A 21,067-nucleotide genomic window follows, 5' to 3' on the forward strand; every position below is an offset into this window, starting at 1 on the left:
ATTTTATATAGTCTAAAAATGTATGCAAAAGCACAGGTAAAAATATTTTTATAAGTAGAATGTCCTGCAGAGGGCAGTAGAAGACCACTAATTGACTCACTTTCATTTGAAAGACTTTTTTATCCACCAGTAAAACAAAGCAGTTTTACCATGTTCTTTCCATTAAGCATGCTTACACACACAGACACACACAGACACACACACACAAAGACAAATATGTTTTCAATGTTTTTGGGATGTTATTGTGAAAATATCTTTTAATGGTCTAACCATTTTCACATATTTCTTTGTGATCTGTATTATCAGTAATAATAATAATAAATAGCTTTAAGCATTTGCTTGTTGGCCAAAGCTGAAAGCTGATAAAAAGATTAATACTATGTCTAATACTGCTGCTCCCTCTAGTTGACAACAGTGGAATTACAGCCTCCATCTTACAATTGAAGTGAATGAATGGGAATTAGTTTTTTCACTTACATCTCGGGAACCAGATGGCGAAAAATTCTAAACCTCAGAGCATAGATAGTGCTTGAGGAGCCCTGTTGAATGAGACCATCACAGTGTTTTTGGGCGATTGGGGCCGGGAGCTATGACCATTCAAAGGCATGTCTTTTGGAGCAGTTTTCTCTGGAATGCCGAGGGCAAATTACACCACATTTGAATCGAAGCTAGCCAAGGATGGGCCCTTTCCAATGAGCCCTCACACAAGGTTCGGGGTGATCTGGTTCGGGAGTTACGGCCGTTCAAAGTCGGGGGTCCCGCGGACTAGCGTTCCGTGGGGGGGGCGCGCTCCCGAGGCCCGCGACGCTACGTTTCGATCAAGAGCCCGGAGAGGTCCTTACCATCAAAATTTGAGCGCGCGGCCACTTTCCGTTTTCGAGTTATGAGTGAATTTGTACTGGGGGGGCGTGGCCTAAATGGCGGACAAGGTTTTACTTTCGTTTTCTAAATGTAAAACAATTGTCAATAGTAACACTCCAATAGATGCATTTTGACAAAATGTGATTGTAAATGTTAAAATAATGATTTTATAAAGTATAAATATGAATTATATAACAATATTAGGGAGTAGTATGATGAAATGACAGCAGGGGGCAGTACAATACCACTTATTGGCTTAATATGCCATGTTATATCATTTTTACCTTTTTAACTGTTATAGAGGCAAATTTTGTCCGATCTGTCTGAAATTTTTCATGCTTGTTAAGAGTAACATGTTCTGACTAGATCTGAAAGATATTTAAAAGATATAGGCTTTTGGGGACACTTGGTCAAGGCTACATATTAAAGTGACCCTATTATAGCCATCCAAATGAAGAAGTTATACTTTTTCTGATAATTATTGATCTAGAGAGTCCAGAGAATTGTACTGCACTAGATTTGAATATTATGATTTGAAAATTATAAGATCATAAATGGAAAACACCATTTACAGCCAATACAGGCAATTTACCATAGAATATATATTGTTTTAAAGCTTTTTAACAGTTATAGCGCCACCTATGGTCCAATCTCCATAAAAATTCCCATGCTTCTTTAGCATGTTATGTCACATGTGCTCATCAATTTTTGTAAAGTTCTGAGTTTTTATTTATGATTTATAAACGTTTGAGTGTATTTTGACACGCCCATTTTCTAAATGATCATGTTATAGCCAAACAAAAGCAAAATTTTCTTCTTTTTTTCGATAATTATTGATCTAGAGAGTCCAGAGAATTGCCCTAGACTGGTCTGGTTCCGATCGGGCGAAAAACCTAGGACTAGTTCGCAAAAGTAGGTTTTTAACATGTTCACGAATATTTAATGAACGGTTTGATTGACAGCAATGGTTCTTGAGGCAAAGTTGTTCAGCATGAGTAGATCTATCAAATGATATGCATAATGTGACTATAAGTGTAACACCACGTGATTACAGAGCCATAAAACTCGTTAGCGCCAACTAGTGGCCGATTTCTTTCAAAAATTTTACAGACCTCTAGGGCCATGAGTCGAACATGCCCACCGAGTTTCGTTCCAATCGGCCTCCGTTAACCTTGTCTAATAGGTGCTCGACTTCATTGGCCAATGGCGGCCATGTTTTTTGAGATACGTCAATGTCCTCATAGACATACATGGCACCTTGGACCAAGACACTGCATACCAATTTTCAAGTCAATCAGACTAACAGTCAGGTGGTTATAGCCCTTTTCATGTTTCTTTCATGTTATAGCGCCACCTAGTGTTTAATCGTTGTGATTTTTTTACTGTGACCCCAGATTGAACTCCTACATATGTGTACCAAGTTTGGTGAAGCTATCTCATTTACTTTTTGAGTTATAGCCATTTTAGTAAAATAGGCTCCTCCCACAACGTTCATTTTGAGCCCCCTAGCGACTTTGAATCGAAATATCGACGTTTTTTCGATAATTATTGATCTTCAGACTCCAGAGAACATTTCTGCACTGGTTTGGTTCCGATCGGGCGAAAAACCTAGGACTAGTTTGCAAAAGTAGGTTTTTGACAAAATTCAAAATGGCGGAAAAATTTGCATACCGGAAATGAAATCGGAGATATACGTTTTGTTCGCCATGAGGTCTGAATTCCATTGATATAAGACACTTGAGTCTAGGACATACGGTCTAGGAGTTATGACCAGTTTCGCGCGTTTGGTCGCTATAGCGCCACCTATGGGCCAATCGGGGTCATACTCTCTGAACCTTTCCTCGATTTTTGTACTACCATCTGACAAAGTTTCAAGTCTCCAGCACTTACGGTTTGGGCTGCACGATGCGTTTTAGCGGAGAAGAATAATAATAATAATAATAATAAAAATCAGTACAATTACAATAGGTGTTCAGCACTTCGTGCTTGAACCCCTAATAAAAATCAGTACAATTACAATAGGGTTTCAGCACTTCGTGCTTGAACCCCTAATAAAAATCAGCACAATTACAATAGGGTTTCAGCACTTCGTGCTTGAACCCCTAATAATAATAAAAATCAGTACAATTACAATAGGTGTTCAGCACTTCGTGCTTGAACCCCTAATAAAAATCAGTACAATTACAATAGGGTTTCAGCACTTCGTGCTTGAACCCCTAATTAAAGCTGCAAGCAGCATTTATCGGGGTTCAAGCAATTAAGGCCTTTAAGGCCTTAAAGCACAAAAGCATCAAAAGTTATTAAGTTTTATTTAGCAAGCATGTAACCACTGACATCATAGATGGAAAAGATCATGTTCTAGCATGATTTATCATGATATACCACATTCTAAAATGATTTACCATAGTTCATCATGATTTATCATGGTTTACCATGATTTACCCTGTTCTAGCATAGTTTACCATGATTTACCATGTTCTAGCATGATATAACCACGTTCTAGAATTATTTACCAGGATTCTTACATGACCTACCTTGATACACCACATTCTACTATTATTTACTATGACTTACCATGTTTCTAGCGTGATTTACCATGATTTACCACATTACTAGCAATTATGTGAAGTGTCAGTGCAAATGAAGTGATAAACACTGACAAAATATGATTGTGTTATAATAGTTATTGTTATACAAGTGAATCCAAAAGCACGTGAAAAGACTTCATTAACTCTTCCGAGTCGCCGATCACGCCGGCGTGATCAAATCACATGACAGGTTTAAGACGTTGAATTATAAAAACAAAGTCACGTCGAGCGCTGCCGTCCACTTCTGTCGAAAGTGCTGGCTTGAAACTCTATTCTACTTTTTGTTTTGTGTTGCTAGACCAAGTAAAAACGGAGATATGATCATTTAAACTTTATATAAAAAAAATATTGAAAATATTGACGCATTCGTAAAAGAACGCACGATGGGATGCGACAGGCGTCGCATTTATTCCAATAACTTCGTCGGTTTTTGTCATAAAACAAAACGGAGAAAAATGTGTGAATCTGCTGACTCTGCTCTTCATGCTGCACATTTTACGGAGTGGAGGAGGAGCCAACTGTGCAAAGAAGCGAAATTGAAAGGCGCCGACGGGATATTGACGGAATAGACAGAAAGACAGAGATGTTATTGCTAGTTTTTGGAAGAGTTTGAGTAGATTTTGAGAGTAGTTTAGGAGTAGTGTAGATAGTTTAGGTATTTTTTGTGGAAGGAAAATTTTTGGTTGAACAAGCCCTCGACTTGTTCTACCAACTGGACGATGTTGTTTACAGTTCATCGACGGAATCAGAAAGTGGCGATGATGAGATTGACGACTCGGCTTTTGTGGTTCACAACGAGGGGTGAGACAAACTTTTAGCTTATTGTATATTATATTATCTGTGTGCGTGTGTGTGTGTGTGTGTGTCTCTGTCTGTCTGTATGTCTGTCTGTGTGTGTGTGTGTGTGTGTGTGTGTGTGTGTGTGTGTGTGTGTGTGTGTCTGTCTGTCTGTCTGTCTGTGCGTGTGTGTGTCTGTGTGTGTGTGTGTGTGTGTGTGTGGTTGTGTGAACAAGAATTTCATTGCCAATGACTGCTTCACTGTAATTGTTGTGCATATGTGCCAATGAGCATCTTGAACTTTGATGTACAATCTTTAATCTTTTTGCGTATGTCTTGACATGTACAGAGATGATGAGCAGCCTGGGTCATCTACCACTTCGACAACAAGCAGACAGAGGCCTACAAAGAGATGGGGTGGAAGGAAGAGTCAAACCAGATCAAGATCTCCAGCAAAGTCAGGACAGCCACACCACAGCTCTGAGCCCTGGAAAACCGAGAGTGATCCTGATATTGATTTTGTATTCATTTTACCTTTTGTATGGTATATTTGCACTTTTTAGGAACACCTCTTACTCAAGCTCATGAAAGCCCTGTAATGTAGTTGTCTGTGTAATTGTACATTGTGTTTTGTAGAGTTTCTAAGCAAAAAAGAAAAGAAAAAAACCCTATTGCCACACCTGCTTTTTGCTGTATATAGTTTGATTTTATCTCAATTTTACCTTTTTTATGTTGTATTTGCACTATTTGGGAACCCTCATACTCTGGGAATGCAAGGCCTTAAATATAGCTCTCTGTATAATTGTGTGCATGAACTGTTTTAAAAAGTGGCAAAGCTAAAAAAAAAAAAAAAAAGCCCATGGCTACACCTGCTTTTTTTTGTAAATCATATTTTTTTTGTATATAGCTTGATTATATCTGAATTGTACCTGTATATGTTGACATTTACAACTTGTGTTAACATTTTAAACCTTTTAAAATGCTTCATTGAGCATGTTTGTGTTTTTTTGTAGTAAAAAACTATAATTTTTCTATTCGGATTTTGTGTTTTTTGTGTGATTTTGGGTCCAGTATGTTGATAAAGTACATCAAAGTGAAAAACTAATTGTCTGTTCATATAGGTGATGTTGTGCTGTGTAAAAAGTACTCAAAAACGGCCAAAATAGCCCAAGACTCCGAAGAGTTAATAAGTAAAATGGCCAGCAGAAGCCAGTAGAAGACCACTTATTGGCTCACTTTCACTTTAAACTTAATGATTTGCACCAGTTTTCTGCACTAAATCAAACCAGTTTTTCCATGTTAACTCAATAATGCATGCTTACACACACACACACACACACACACACACACACACACACACACAAATATGTTTTTTGGATATGTTATTGAGAAAATATATTTATTTGTCTATAGGCATTTCTTTGTGATCTAATAATATAAAACTATGTTACCAGTATAGGGCTGTAACGATTCCTCGATTATAGTAAAGTACTCGATTTAAAAAAATCCTTGATTGCAATTTACCCCTCGAGAAATTGGCAAAATACCGAAAGTGGTGCATTCCACAGACGAGAATCCAACAACCGCAGAATTACAGTTTTCTAGGACAACGCGAAATTTAAAACCATTTACAGTAATAATATAGCATAGTGCCATTGTGAAATCACAAAGGCTGTGATTCAGTTAAATAAATATATCCTCTGTTTTTTGTTTGTTTGTTTTTTTCACAGAGAAGACGCTTCAATTACATGAGTGCAGATTAGCCTAACGTTACATGTTAAAATTACCTCAGCTCCGTCCACAGTAAACGCTGCTCCAAGCAAACTCAGTCTCTGCAGTGCTGTTTGTTTAGGTTTCCAATAACGTGCAAATATGGGAACGCAAGTCGGACGCAGTTTGTGTTTCATAGTTGCACTGTTATCATTTGTGGAGCACATCTGGGTTTCTCAAACTGCTGTTCATCGCGATTTCAAAATAAAAGTTTAAACATTGCGATTTCAAAATATAAGTTATCTTGCTCTGAGTTTGCATGTTTTGATGTGCACATGTTCTCGTTCAAGAAATTACAGTGACTGTAGCATTTCTATCGTACAGAAGTGGCCAAATATTAAAGGTTAAGTTGACATTTGAATTAATTGTTTGGACAATATTAAACAAGGATTTGATAATGCCAGGCTTAGTGTAACAACAACCAGGCTGCTGGTGCCCTCTGCAGGCATTTGTTATTTATGTACATAAGTTATGTTTATATTAGTTTATATAATTTATTTTACATGGTTATATTTTAACAGTGTTCTTCAATAAAACCAATATAATTACTTACTTTGATACTTTACTTGAACCAATTATTGTTGCTTGTTATTATATATTTGTATTTTAAGTCATTTTAAAGGCTGTTGTTAACTTGAATCTATTTTTTACCACAATTTTTTTATTCGATTACTTGAATAGAATACTCGATTACTAAAATAATCGAAAGCTACAGCCCTATCATAATAAAAAAGATTGCTTTTTAAAGCATTTGTTTGTTTCCCAATACTGAAAGCTAATGACAAGGTAATGTGCAATCCTGCTGCTCCCTCAAGTGGACAAAAGTGGTATTATAGCTTGCATTTTACAATTGAAGTGTTTGAATGAATGAGTGAATGAATGGGAATTTGGTTTTTCAATTATATCTCGGTAACCAGAACGCGAAAAATTCTGAAACTCAGAGCATAGATAGTGCTCGAGGAGCCCTCGACGGAGGCCCATGGAGGCCCGCGACGACACGTTTCGATCAAGAGCCTGGAGAGGACCTTACCATCAAAATTTGAACGTGCAACGACTTTCCGTTTTCGAGTTATTAGTGAATTTGTATTCGGGGGCGTGGCTTAAATGCCCGTTTTACTTTCGTTTCATTTCATTCATTTACTTTCGTCCATTTCCATATCTCAATGTGACACAATTGTCAAGTAATACTCCAATAGATGAGTTTTGACAAAATATGATTGACAATGTTAAAATAATGATTTTATAAAGTCTAAATATGAATTATATGACAATATTAGGGAGCAGTATGATGAAATGGCAGCAGGGGGCAGTAAAATACCACTTATTGGCTTAATGACATGTTATATCATTTTTACCTTTTTAACTGTTATAGAGGCAAATTTTGTCTGATCTGTCTGAAATTTTTCATGCTTATTAAGAGTCATGAACATTATTATATGAAAATTATATGATGATAGATAGGAATAGGATTTTTTCATAGGAAAAGACCATTCACAGCCAATCCAGGCAATTTACCATAGGAAATATATGGTTTTAAAGCGTTTTAACAGTTATAGCGCTACCTTTGGTCCGATCTCCATACAAATTTCCAGGCTTCTTTAGCATGTTATGACAAATATGCACATCAATTTTTGTGAAGTTCTGTGTTTTCGTTTAGGATTTATAGGCTTTTGAGTGCATTTTGCCACGCCCATTTTCTTTATAACCCAATATACCCATGCGAAAAATGCAAAAGTTCAACTTTTTTTTGATAATTATTTATCTAGAGAGTCCATAGAATTGTCTTAGACTCGTTTGGTTCCGATCGGGCGAAAAACCTAGGACTAGTTCGCAAAAGTAGGTTTTTAACATAATTCCGAATATTTAATGAATGGTTTGATTGACAGCAATGGTTCTTGAGGCAAAGTTGTTCTCCATGAGGAGATCTATCAAATGATATGCATATTGTGTGGATGAGTGTAACACCACGTGATTACAGAGTCATAAAACTCGTTAGCGCCAACTAGTGGCCGATTTCTTTCAAAATTCTTACAGACCTCTAGAACCATGAGTTGAACATGCCCATCGAGTTTCGTTTTGATCGGTCTCCGTTAACCTTGTCTAATAGGTGCTCAACTTCATTGGCCAATGGCGGCCATGTTTTTCAAGATACGCCAATGTCCTCATAGATTTACATGGCACTTTGGACCAAGAGACTGCATACCAATTTTCAAGTCAATCGGACTAACGGTCAGGTGGTTATAGCCCTTTTCAGGTTTTTTTCATGTTATAGCGCCATCTAGTGTTCAATCGTCGCGATTTTTTTACTGTGACCCCAGATTGAGCTCATACATATGTGTACCGAGTTTGGTGAAAATATCTCATTGCGTTCCCGAGTTATAGCCATTTTAGTAAAATTAGCTCCGCCTCCTTCGAACGTTTTGACACCTCATAGCAACCATGTATCGAAATTTCAACTTTTTTTCGATAATTATTGATATTCAGACTCCAGAGAACATTTCTGCACTGATTTGGTTCCGATCGGGTGAAAAACCAGGGACTAGTTTGCAAAAGTAGGTTTTGAACAAAATCCAATATGGCGGAAAAATTTGCATACCGGAAATGAAATACCTCCTATACTTTTTGTTCGGCTTGAGCCAAGGATTCCAATGATGTATGACACTTGAAGCTGGGACAAATGATTATTGAGATATGAGCAAAATAATGGATTTTTTTTGTTTTTTGCGCTATAGCGCCACCTATAGGCCAATCGGGCTCATACTTTGATAACCTCTCCTCGATTTTTGTACTACCTTGTGGCCAAGTTTCAAGTCTCTAGCACTTACGGTTTGGGCTGCACGATGCGTTTTAGCGGAGAAGAATAATAATAATAATAATTAAAGCTGCAAGCAGCATTTATCGGGGTTCAAGCAGTTAAGGCCTTTAAGGCATTTAAGCACAAAAGCATCAAAAGTCATTAAGATTTATTTAGCAAGCATGTAACCACTGACATAATAGATGGAAAAGACCATTTACAGCCAATACAGGCAAATTGCCATGGGATATATATGGTTTTAAAGCTTTTTAACAGTTATAGCGCCACCTATGGTCCGATCTCCATAAAATTGTTTATTGTGACCTCAAATTGAACCCATACACATGTGTACTGATTTTGGTGAAGATATCTCATTTACTTCTTGAGTTATAGCCATTTGAGTAAAATAGGCTCCTCCCACAACGATTTGCCACATTCAAGAATTATTTAATATGATTCTAGCATGATTTACTATCATATACCATGTTCCAGAATGATTTATTAGGATTCTAGCATGATTTACCTTGATACACCTCATTTCAGTATTATTTACTATGATTTACAATGTTTCTAGCATGATTAACCACATTACTAGCAATTATGTGAAGTGTCAGTGCAAATGAGGTGATGAACACTGACAAAATATTATTGTGTTATAATAGTTAGTTATATACGTGATTTTTAGTGTGTGTCCAAGTATGAATGCAAAAGCACATGTAAAATATTTCATTATTAAGTAGAATGGCCAGCAGAGGGCACTAGAAGACCACTTATTGGCTCACTTTCACTTTAAACCAGTTTTCTGCACTAAAGCAAACCAGTTTTTCCATGTTAATTCAATGCATGCTTACACACACACACACACACACACACACACACACACACACACACACACACACACTTACCATAGTTTATCATGATTTACCATGGCTGATACCAATACCAATATGACAAAATGACTATTTTAAACAGCAGGGGGCAGTAAAATACCACTTATTGGCTTAACATGCCATTAATTCATATCATTTTCACCTTTTTAACTGTTATAGAGGCAAATTTTGTCAGATCTGTCTGAAAATTTTCATGCATGTTCAGAGAGATATTTCACATGTTCTGACTTGTTTTTAAGAAGGTTTGAACATTCATTAAAGAGATATAGGCTTTTGGGGACACTTGGTAATGGCCACATATTGAAGTGACACTATTATAGCCATCCAAATGAAGAAGTCATACTTTTTCTGATAATTATTGATCTAGAGAGTCCAGAGAATTGCACTGCACTGGTTTTGAACATTATTATATGAACATTATGATTATAGATGGAAAAGACCATTCACAGGCAATACAGGCAATTTACCATAGGAAATATATGGTTTTAAAGCTTTTTAACAGTTATAGCGCCACCTTTGGTCCGATCTCCATAAAAATTTCCATGCTTCTTTAGCATGGTACGACACATATGCTGACCAATTATCGTGATGTTCTGAGTTTTTGTTTAGAATTTATAGGCTTTTGATTGCATTTTGCCACGTCCATTTTCTTTATGACACAATTATACCCATGCGAAAAATGCAAAAGTTCAACTTTTTTTGATAATTATTGATCTAGAGAGTCCAGAGAATTGTCCTAGACTCGTTTGGTTCCGATCGGGCAAAAAACCAGGGACTAGTTCGCAAAAGTAGGTTTTTAACATATTCGTGAATAATTAATAAACTGTTTGATTGACAGCAATGGTTCTAGAGGCAAAGTTGTTCAGCATAAGCAGATCTATCAAATGATATGCATTTTGTGATGATAAGTGTAACACCACGTGATTACAGAGCCATAAAACTCATTAGCGCCAACTAGTGGCCGATTTCTTTCAAAATTCTTACAGACCTCTAGGGCCATGAGCCGAACATGCCCATTGAGTTTCGTTCCGATCGGCCTCCGTTAACCTTGTCTAATAGGTGCTCAAACTTCATTGGCCGATGGCGGCCATGTTTTTTGAGATACGCCAATGTCCTCATACACATACATGGCACCTTGGACCAAGACACTGCATACCAATTTTCAAGTCAATCGGACTAACGGTCAGGTGGTTATAGCCTGTTTTATGTTTTTTTCATTTTATAGCGCCACCATGAGGCCAATCGTCGCGATTTTTTTACTGTGACCCCAGATTGAACTCATACACATGTGTACCAAGTTTGGTGAAGATACCTCATTTACATCGGGAGTTATAGCCATTTTAGTAAAATAGGCCCCTCCCACAACGTACGTTTTGGCGCCCCTTAGCGACCGTGAATCGAAATTTCCACTTTTTTTCGATAATTATTGATATTCAGACTCCAGAGAACATTTCTGCACTGGTTTGGTTCCAATCGGGCAAAAAACCAGGGACTAGTTCGCAAAAGTAGGTTTTTGACAAAATTCAAAATGGCGGAAAATCTATCATGGCGGAAATGAAATCGGAGATATACGTTTTGTTCGTCAGGCATCCAGCTTTCCAATGATATAAGACACTTGAGTCTACGACATAAGGTCTAGGAGTTATGAACAGTTTCGCGCTTTTGGTTGCTATAGCGCCACCTATGGGCCAATCAGAGTCATACTCTCTGAACCTCTCCTCGATTTTTGTACTACCATTTGACAAAGTTTCAAGTCTCCAGCTCTTACGGTTTAGGCTGCACGATGCGTTTTACAGCAGAAGAAAAATAATAAAAATCAGCACAATTACAATAGGGTTTCAGCACTTCGTGCTTGAACCCCTAATAAAAATCAGCACAATTACAATAGGGTTTCAGCACTTCGTGCTTGAACCCCTAATAAGAAGAGACGTTTTGGACAGTTATAGCGCCACCTATGGTCCGATCTTCACGAAACTTGGCATGCTTCTTCACCATGTTCTGACACATATGCTCATCGATTTTTGTGAAGTTTGGGGTTTTCCCTTAGGTTGTATAGGCCTTTGAGTGTTTTTTTGTCCCACCCCTTTCCTAAATGACCCTGTTACAGCCAGGCAAATGCAAAAGTTAAACTTTTTTTCAATAATTATTGATCTAGAGAGTCCAGAGAATTGCACTAGACTGGTCTGGTCTGGATTGGGCCAAAAACCAGGGACTAGTTCGCAAAAGTAGGTTTTGGACTAAATTGGCCATTCCAAATCGGGATTTTGTCCATTTTGTCCGTCTGGATCCAGGGATCACAGTGATGCTAAAATGGAGAATCTAGGACAAACTGTCTAGGAGTTGTGAGCAATTTAGTAAATTTGGTCATTATAGCGCCACCTATGGGCCAATCTGGGTCATACTTTGATAGGTTCTCCCCAAATTGAGGACTACCATTTGGCCAAGTTTCAAGGTTCCAGCTCTTACGGTTTGGGCTGCACGATGCGTTTTAGGGCGGAATAATAATAATAATAATAAAAATCAGCACAATTACAATAGGGTACGAAAAAAAGTACCTGGAAGCAGGTACAGGTACAACTTTTACACAGTGGAAAACCAAACAAAGCCGAGTCGAGTCGAGTCGAGTCGAGTCGAGCCGAGCTGAGCCGAGCCGAGGCGAGCTGGTACTGTGTAGTGGAAAAGCATCATTTGTTTCATATCAAAAGTACTTGTCTGTCAGCGCGCAGTCTCCTCTCTGATCCACAATGTATTTTTCACTGCGTGAGAACTTGGTGTGGTGTGAGAGTGGCGTTGCTTGTCAGACATAGCAACAGTAACTAAAGTGGGCGGGTCTTTGCGAATGGTCATTGACAGTATGGACGGGGATTCGCCAGTCCCAATTCAAAACAAATTTCATGACAATCCATCATTGTTTGGTTCAAACATGTGAGAGCATCAAAATGATCCATGGGTGAAATTGATTGGATTTAATTAATTTTTTTGTCAGTTCCTATCATAATTTTAACATTTTGGCGTTATTGTTTAGCTATTTACCTATGTTTTCAAATTTCCTTTGTTTTTTTGTTGTTGTCTCGATCGGACTAACGGCTTTGAAGATAAACACAATTTTTTAAAGCTCTAAATGACACTTACAAAAACCATAAGGCAAATCCTGGCATGTTTGGTATTGTTGGACTCGGCAAGGATTCAGGAGTCTTAGGAGGTCACTCCTGTGAAAAAACACTGTCTTGAAACTTCTAAGGCTCCTTCAAGGCATTGTGCCAATGACGTATACTGAGTTTTTTGAGATACACCAATGTTCTCATAGACTATCATGGCACCCTGGAAAAAGACACTGCGTGCCAATTTTCAGTAGACTAACAGTTGGGTGCGCTTATAGCTATTTTCATGATTTTTTTCACTGTTATAGCGCCACCAAGTGGCCAATTGTCACGATTTTTTTCATGTCAACTCAGATTGAGCTTATGAACATGTGTCCCAAGTTTAGCGAAAATATCTCTTTCCGCTCACAAGTTATAACCATTTTATTGTGCCACCAAGTGGCCAATTGTCATGATTTTTTTTTTTCACGTGACCTCAGAATGAGCTCATGAACGTGTCCCAAGTTTTGCGAAAATATCTCTTTCCGTTCACAAGTTATAACCGTTTAATAGTGCCACCAATTGGCCAATTGTTGCGATTTTTATCAAGTGATCTCAGGTTGAGCTCAGGAAGATGTATCCCGAGTTTAGCAAAAAAATCTTTTTCCGTTCACAATTTATAACCGTTTTAGTAAAAGTGGCCCTGGTGCCATCAAATATTTTGGTTCCCCTTATCGACCGTTAATTGAAATTTTGAATTTTTTGGATGATTATTGATTGTCAGACTCTAGAGAATATTCTTGCAGTGGTTTGGTTCCGATTGGGCCAAAAACCTAAGAGAAGGTCGCAAAAATAGGTTTTTCAAAAAAATGCAATTTACTCGAAATTGGCGCCAAAGGGCGAGCAAATCGGAGATAGCCATTTCGCCCGCCTTGAGCCAAGGATTCCAACGATATAAGACACTTGATCCTGGGACAAACGGTCTAAGAGTTATGAGCGATTTTCAACTTTTGGCTGCTGTAGCGCCACCTATGGGCCAATCGGGGTCATACTCTGATAGGTTGTCCCCAAATTGAGGCCTACCATCTGGCCAGGTTTCAAGTCTCTAGGCCTTACGGTTTGTCCTGCACGATGCGTTTTACGAATCCTTACAATTACAATAGGGTTTCAGCATTTCATGCTTGAACCCCTAATAAGAATGAAGGCTTTTTGCCAGTTATAGCGCCACCTATGGTCCGATCTCCATGAAACTCTGCATGCTTCCTCACCATGTTCTGACACATATGCTCATCAATTTTTGTGAAGTTCTGAGTTTTTCTTTGGGATTTATAGGCTTTTGAGTGTATTTTGCCACGCCCCTTTTCTAAGTGACCCCGTTACAGCCACCCAAATGCCAAAGTTCAACTTTTTTTTGATAATTATTGATCTAGAGAGTCCAGAGAATTGTCCTAGACTGGTTTGGTTCCGATCGGGCGAAAAACCAGGGACTAGTTCGCAGAAGTAGGTTTTGGACAAAATTCGACATAGCAGAAAATTTTCCCTGCCTACATCCAAATCGGAGATAGCCATTTCGCCCGACTTGAGCCAAGGATTCCAACGATATAAGACACTTGATCCTGGGACAAACGGTCTAAGAGTTATGAGCGATTTTCAACTTTTGGCTGCTGTAGCGCCACCTATGGGCCAATCGGGGTCATACTCTGATAGGTTGTCCCCAAATTGAGGCCTACCATCTGGCCAGGTTTCAAGTCTCTAGGCCTTACGGTTTGTCCTGCACGATGCGTTTTACGAATCCTTACAATTACAATAGGGTTTCAGCATTTCATGCTTGAACCCCTAATAAGAATGAAGGCTTTTTGCCAGTTATAGCGCCACCTATGGTCCGATCTCCATGAAACTCTGCATGCTTCCTCACCATGTTCTGACACATATGCTCATCAATTTTTGTGAAGTTCTGAGTTTTTCTTTGGGATTTATAGGCTTTTGAGTGTATTTTGCCACGCCCCTTTTCTAAGTGACCCCGTTACAGCCACCCAAATGCCAAAGTTCAACTTTTTTTTTATAATTATTGATCTAGAGAGTCCAGAGAATTGTCCTAGACTGGTTTGGTTCCGATCGGGCGAAAAACCAGGGACTAGTTCGCAAAAGTAGGTTTTGGACAAAATTCGACATAGCAGAAAATTTTCCCTGCCTACATCCAAATCGGAGATAGCCATTTCGCCCGCCTTGAGCCAAGGATTCCAACGATATAAGACACTTGATCCTGGGACAAACGGTCTAAGAGTTATGAGCGATTTTCAACTTTTGGCTGCTGTAGCGTCACCTATGGGCCAATCGGGGTCATACTCTGATAGGTTGTCCCCAAATTGAGGCCTACCATCTGGCCAGGTTTCAAGTCTCTAGGCCTTACGGTTTGTCCTGCACGATGCGTTTTACGAATCCTTACAATTACAATAGGGTTTCAGCATTTCATGCTTGAACCCCTAATAATAAAAATCAGTACAATTACAATAGGGTTTCAGCACTTCGTGCTTGAACCCCTAAAAATCCTTACAATTACAATAGGGTTTCAGCACTTCGTGCTTGAACCCCTAAAAATCAGGACAATTACAATAGGGTTTCAGCACTTCGTGCTTGAACCCCTAATAATAAAAATCAGTACAATTACAATAGGGTTTCAGCACTACGTGCTTGAACCCCTAATAATAAAAATCAGCACAATTACAATAGGGTTTCAGCACTTCGTGCTTGAACCCCTAATAATAAAAATCAGCACAATTACAATAGGGTTTCAGCACTTCGTGCTTGAACCCCTAAAAATCAGGACAATTACAATAGGGTTTCAGCATTTCATGCTTGAACCCCTAATTAAAGCTGCAAGCAGCATTTATCGGGGTTCAAGTATTTAAGGCCTTTAAGCACACAAGCATCAAAAGACATTTAGTTTTATTTAGCAAGCATTTAACCACTGACATATGTAATGGAAAAGACCATTTACAGCCAATACAGGCCATTTAACATAGGAAATATATGGTTTTCAAAGCTTTTGACAGTTATAGCGCCACCTATGTTCCGATCTCCATGAAATTTTGCACGCTTGTTTAGAATGTTATGGCACATATGCTTACCTATTTTCGTGAAGTTCTGAGTTTTTGTTTAGGATTGATAGGCTTCGTGCTTGAACCCCTAATAAAAATCCTTACAATTACAATAGGGTTTCAGCACTTCGTGCTTGAACCCCTAAAAATCAGGACAATTACAATAGGGTTTCAGCACTTCGTGCTTGAACCTCTAAAAATCAGGACAATTACAATAGGGTTTCAGCACTTCGTGCTTGAACCCCTAAATATGCCATGAAGTACCAAACATGATAGAAACATGTTAAATCATCCAACACTTGGCTAAGTGCTAATGTACGAAACAGGAAGTTGTTGTTACTCAGGCATGCGATGTCCGATCTGCCCCAAACTTCACATGTTTGATGATAGTCCTGTCCTGAACACATCTACATGACAATATTCAGTTATAGTAATAGCGCCACCTGCTGGTAGGAGGAAGTGTGGCAAATAGAAATGACTCCTATGTTTACATACTGCCCACCGTACTCTGTTTTCCTAAAGCTGGCGGGTGGCGGTGGCACGGGTGCGAGGGCCTTTTTCATCGCTGCTTGCAGCTTTAATTATTGTTATTATTTTACAAAAATCAAACACTTAATTTAATAGTCCTACTAAGATATTTGATTGGTGTACACATTTTTTTATTACACTTATGCCAATATACATCTGCTATTTGCTGCTTGTTAAGTGTGATTTTATTAGTATGACTTTGTTTATGATTAGGACACATGGGGCAACATTTTAGTACTATAAAACTTTAAACCACTTTTCACAATTCTTACACTAGATTTAAGACCATTACTGTAAAGAAGATGGACTTCATTTTATTTTAAAAATCAAAAATTTTACTTGTTTGTATGAAAATATACGGTAAACTTTTTACTGTCACAAACGCTGGCTGTAACGAATGCGCAAAGACAAAAGAGTAAAAAATAACCACTAATTTCCAGGAAAACTCAGGAGATAGAATCCACAACCAGGTACAACACTGATGACATGGAACAAAGAACAGAGGAAACTAAGGGTTTAATTACATAGGGAAATAACGAGGGAACAAATGACCAACAGGTGAATGTAATTAGTAACTAAGGGAAATAATATGAACAGGCAAACGGGAACAGAGCCAACAGAGAGAAAACTAAACTAATACAGAACATAACAGAGCATGCATGTTACATGTACATGTTTATTTTCTATTTAAGTTCATTTTACATTCATTTTAGTGTATTTTCCATATCAGTGTAATGCAAATAATATTACACTATTGTTTTCTCATTGGCTAAAGTAAGTTAAAGACAGAAAATATGCAATTCAGTAAGCAACACCCACAACATGGTATTCAGTGGATGGGGACCTAACAGCTGTTATATAAGACAGAACCAGAGGATTAGCTGTCTGTTAAGGGTTTAGAATGGGGTTCTTACACACATGGCTTCTGTTCACACTAGTGAGAGCAGCTGACCCTCCATGTAAGTTATGGGAGACTTATGGCATTCCTCAGCTTAGAAAAGATGGGGATGTGACAATTGGGGGCATCTTTTCCTTCCACAACAGCTGGGAGGAAATTATGCCCACATTCACATCAAAACCAGAGCGGCCCAAATGCAAGAGGTGAGTGGACACATTTTTACAGATGTTAAAAAAGTACAATGAATGAATGCAGTGTGCTTGTATAGGTGTGCCTGTCTTAACATGTCTGCTTGTATAGGTATTTATACCTGTCTTCACCTTGTGCATTTTCATTGTCATTTATTTAATTATTTGATTTATTTTCTTTCTGTAGTTTGAGCCTCAGAGAATTTCAAAATGCACAGACAATGGTATTTGCCATTGAAGAAATCAACAACAGAGCTGATATTCTTCCTGGTGTCAGTTTGGGTTACAAAATTTATGATTCATGTGGCTCAATAGAAATGGCTCTCAGAGCTTCTCTGTCATTAGTCAATGACGAAAATGCCTCTCTGTTGTCCTGTCAAAGACCTAACTCAATCCAAGCTATCATTGCAGAAACCTCCTCTACCCCAACTATTGCCATCTCTTCCACTGTTGGACCTCTGCATTTACCTGTGGTAAGTTGCTGTATCTTCCATATGACTGTTTAAAGCTTTAACAAAACAGTGATTTATGTAATAATGTAATTAAAAATAAATAAATAAATAAATCCTACTAATAAATCACACATTCTATTTTGTTAAAAAAAAACAACAACAAAAAAAACCCACTGCAGATTAGTCATTTTGCAACATGCGCCTGCCTTAGTGACAGAAAGAAACACCCCTCCTTCTTCAGGACTATTCCTAGTGATTATTACCAGAGCCGAGCACTGGCCAAACTGATCAAGTATTTTGTCTGGACTTGGGTGGGGGCTCTTTGCAGTGATAATGACTATGGAAACAATGGCATGAACACTTTTATCAAAGCAGCCACAGAATTGGGAGTCTGTGTGGAATTTTCAGAAGCATTCTTCAGGACTGATACCAGGGAGGAAATTTTGAGGATCGTGGACATTGTGAAGAAATCAAGCTCTAAAGTGATTGTTGCCTTTGTATCCTACTCAGATATGGAAGTTCTTCTAGGGGAAATAGCTCAGCAGAATATTACTGGTCTACAGTGGATTGGTAGTGAATCATGGATCTCTGATATGAACATTGCTACTGGTAAATGGCAACACATTCTTAGAGGGTCCATGGGCTTTGCCATCCCAAAAGCTGAAATAAGAGGCCTAAGGGAATTTTTGACTAAACTTAACCCATCTTCCAGAACAGATCTGTATAAAGAGTTGTGGGAAACAGTATTCCATTGTAAACTTCCCTCACAACAAACTGTTGGAAGCAGAAGCATGTGCAAAGGCAGTGAAAGTTTGGACAATGTGCAGAACCAGTACACAGATGTTACAGAATTACAAATTGCCAATAATGTTTACAAGGCTGTGTATGCTGTCGCTCATGCTCTGAACATCATAATCAGTTGTTCAAAATTAGACACAAACCAACGCAAATGCCTGGAGAATGTCAACAATACATGGCAGGTAGCATGAGTTGCATGGAAACGGTCATGTCAATTGCACTTATTTATTTACTCAAGTATTTTTTTTGCTTTTACAGGTACTTAATGCCTTGAGGGAAGTGAGCTTCTACACCGAAACCGGTGAAAAGGTGTTCTTTGATAAAAATGGAGATCCGGCAGCAAGATATGATCTCTTGAACTGGCAGCAGGGGGAGGATGGAACAACAGAGTTTGTTAAAGTGGGTTTCTATGATGCCTCTTTAATACCAGGATTTCAGCTTTCATTTAACAACATCAGCATAGTGTGGGCCAAAAATCAACACCAGGTAATTTTTGTGAGCAGGTCTATAGACTTGAAGTACACCTTACATTGCTGTAAACAAGACGCAAGTTTTGTTGTGGTACAAATTGTCATGTTTTACAGGTTCCTGTATCTGTGTGCAGTGAGAGCTGTCCCATGGGCACTAGGAAGGCTGTGAAAAAAGGAAAACCTGTCTGCTGTTATGATTGTATTCAGTGTGCAGATGGTGAAATAAGTAATGAGACAGGTATGGGACAAGATTAAACATTCACAACAACAAGCAATCTAAAATAATCTAAAATCATTTTTATATTCAAACTTCTTCCTCAGATTCAGTGATGTGTCTCAAGTGCCCTGCTGAATTTTGGTCGAACAAATGGAGAGATGCATGTGTCCCAAAGCTTGTGGAATTCTTATCATTTGAAGATGTGATGGGGATTATTCTAGTAGTGTTTTCTTTACTGGGTGTTTCCTTTACATCAGGTATTGCTGTAGTTTTCTTTGTACACAAGGACACCCCAATAGTAAAAGCCAATAACTCAGAGCTGAGCTTCCTGCTGCTCTTCTCATTGACTCTGTGTTTCCTCTGTTCACTTACTTTCATTGGTCGGCCTACTGAGTGGTCCTGTATGTTGCGTCACACAGCATTTGGGATCACTTTTGTCCTTTGTATCTCTTGTGTTCTGGGCAAAACAATCGTTGTGTTAATGGCCTTCAGGGCTACACTTCCAGGAAGTAATGTCATGAGATGGTTTGGACCCTTGCAGCAAAGACTCAGTGTCATTACCTTCACTCTATTACAGATTGTAATTTGTGTGCTTTGGTTAACAATATCCCCTCCTTTCCCATATATGAACATGAATTATTACCAAGAGAAAATAATTCTAGAATGCAATTTAGGTTCTGATTTTGGTTTCTGGGCTGTGCTAGGTTATATAGGCCTACTGGCTGTATTGTGCTTCATTCTAGCTTTTCTGGCTCGTAAATTGCCGGATAACTTCAATGAAGCCAAATTCATCACATTCAGTATGCTCATATTCTGTGCTGTCTGGCTCACATTTATCCCAGCTTATGTCAGTTCTCCTGGAAAATTTATTGTAGCTGTGGAGATATTTGCTATTTTAGCTTCAAGTTTTGGTTTGCTGTTTTGCATATTTGCTCCAAAATGTTACATTATTTTACTCAAGCCAGAGCAAAACACAAAGAAACGCATGATGATAAATCATTAAAATAAATAAATAAAATTCATAAACATGGGAATGATCATTTAAATTTGAATGAGGCAAATTTATTTCAAAAAGGTTTGCTTTTGAATTATGATTGTAGCCTCTACATTTATTACATTATTTATTATTCATTCAGAATATTATATATTTTACTGAATAAACATTGGAATATATATTAAAAATGCTTAACTAAATAAATTATGAATAATTGTGAAAGTTAGCTTACCTTCTTCACTACTTACAAATGTCGCATTATCAAATCAATCATCTAAAAGTGTTTTTTTTTTTTAATTTAATCCTGATATGACACCAACTTTCAAATTGCCAATACTATGAAGTCATGTACTTATTATTAAATATGTGTCCAAGTTGTACCATGCAACAAATAATGTTAAACATTTCAGAGTAATTTACTCCAATATACTGTATACTCAACATATTGTATATAATGTCTAATTTATACAGTATGAATAGATTTAATAATATAGAAAATATGCTTTGTGAATGCTTTAACATTAATAAAGATGTTTCATGTCATCCCTGAAAAGGTTTTGTGTTCTATGAAATTTCTTTGCATACAATGAAGAAATATTGTATTAATTTAACTAAAAACTAAATTATTATAATATTCAAAGAAAATGATGAAATGATGTAAACT

The 21,067-nt window shown here is 37.9% G+C and overlaps 1 protein-coding gene across 1 annotated transcript; it reads left to right on the forward strand.

The window, feature by feature from the left end:
* Positions 1-17,287: 17,287 nt before the first annotated feature.
* olfce1p (olfactory receptor C family, e1) lies at positions 17,288-20,412 on the forward strand (the record flags this gene model as incomplete). The annotated part of the gene is made up of 6 exons (XM_084124220.1): positions 17,288-17,487; positions 17,660-17,945; positions 18,104-18,904; positions 18,981-19,208; positions 19,307-19,430; positions 19,514-20,412. 6 exons carry the CDS (start codon positions 17,288-17,290, stop codon positions 20,410-20,412), a joined length of 2,538 nt encoding a protein of 845 aa, XP_083980346.1.
* Between the last annotated feature and the right edge of the window lie 655 nt (positions 20,413-21,067).

The sequence above is a fragment of the Abramis brama genome, assembly GCF_963993115.1.
Source record: "Abramis brama genome assembly, chromosome: 9".
Taxonomy (NCBI): domain Eukaryota; kingdom Metazoa; phylum Chordata; class Actinopteri; order Cypriniformes; family Leuciscidae; genus Abramis; species Abramis brama.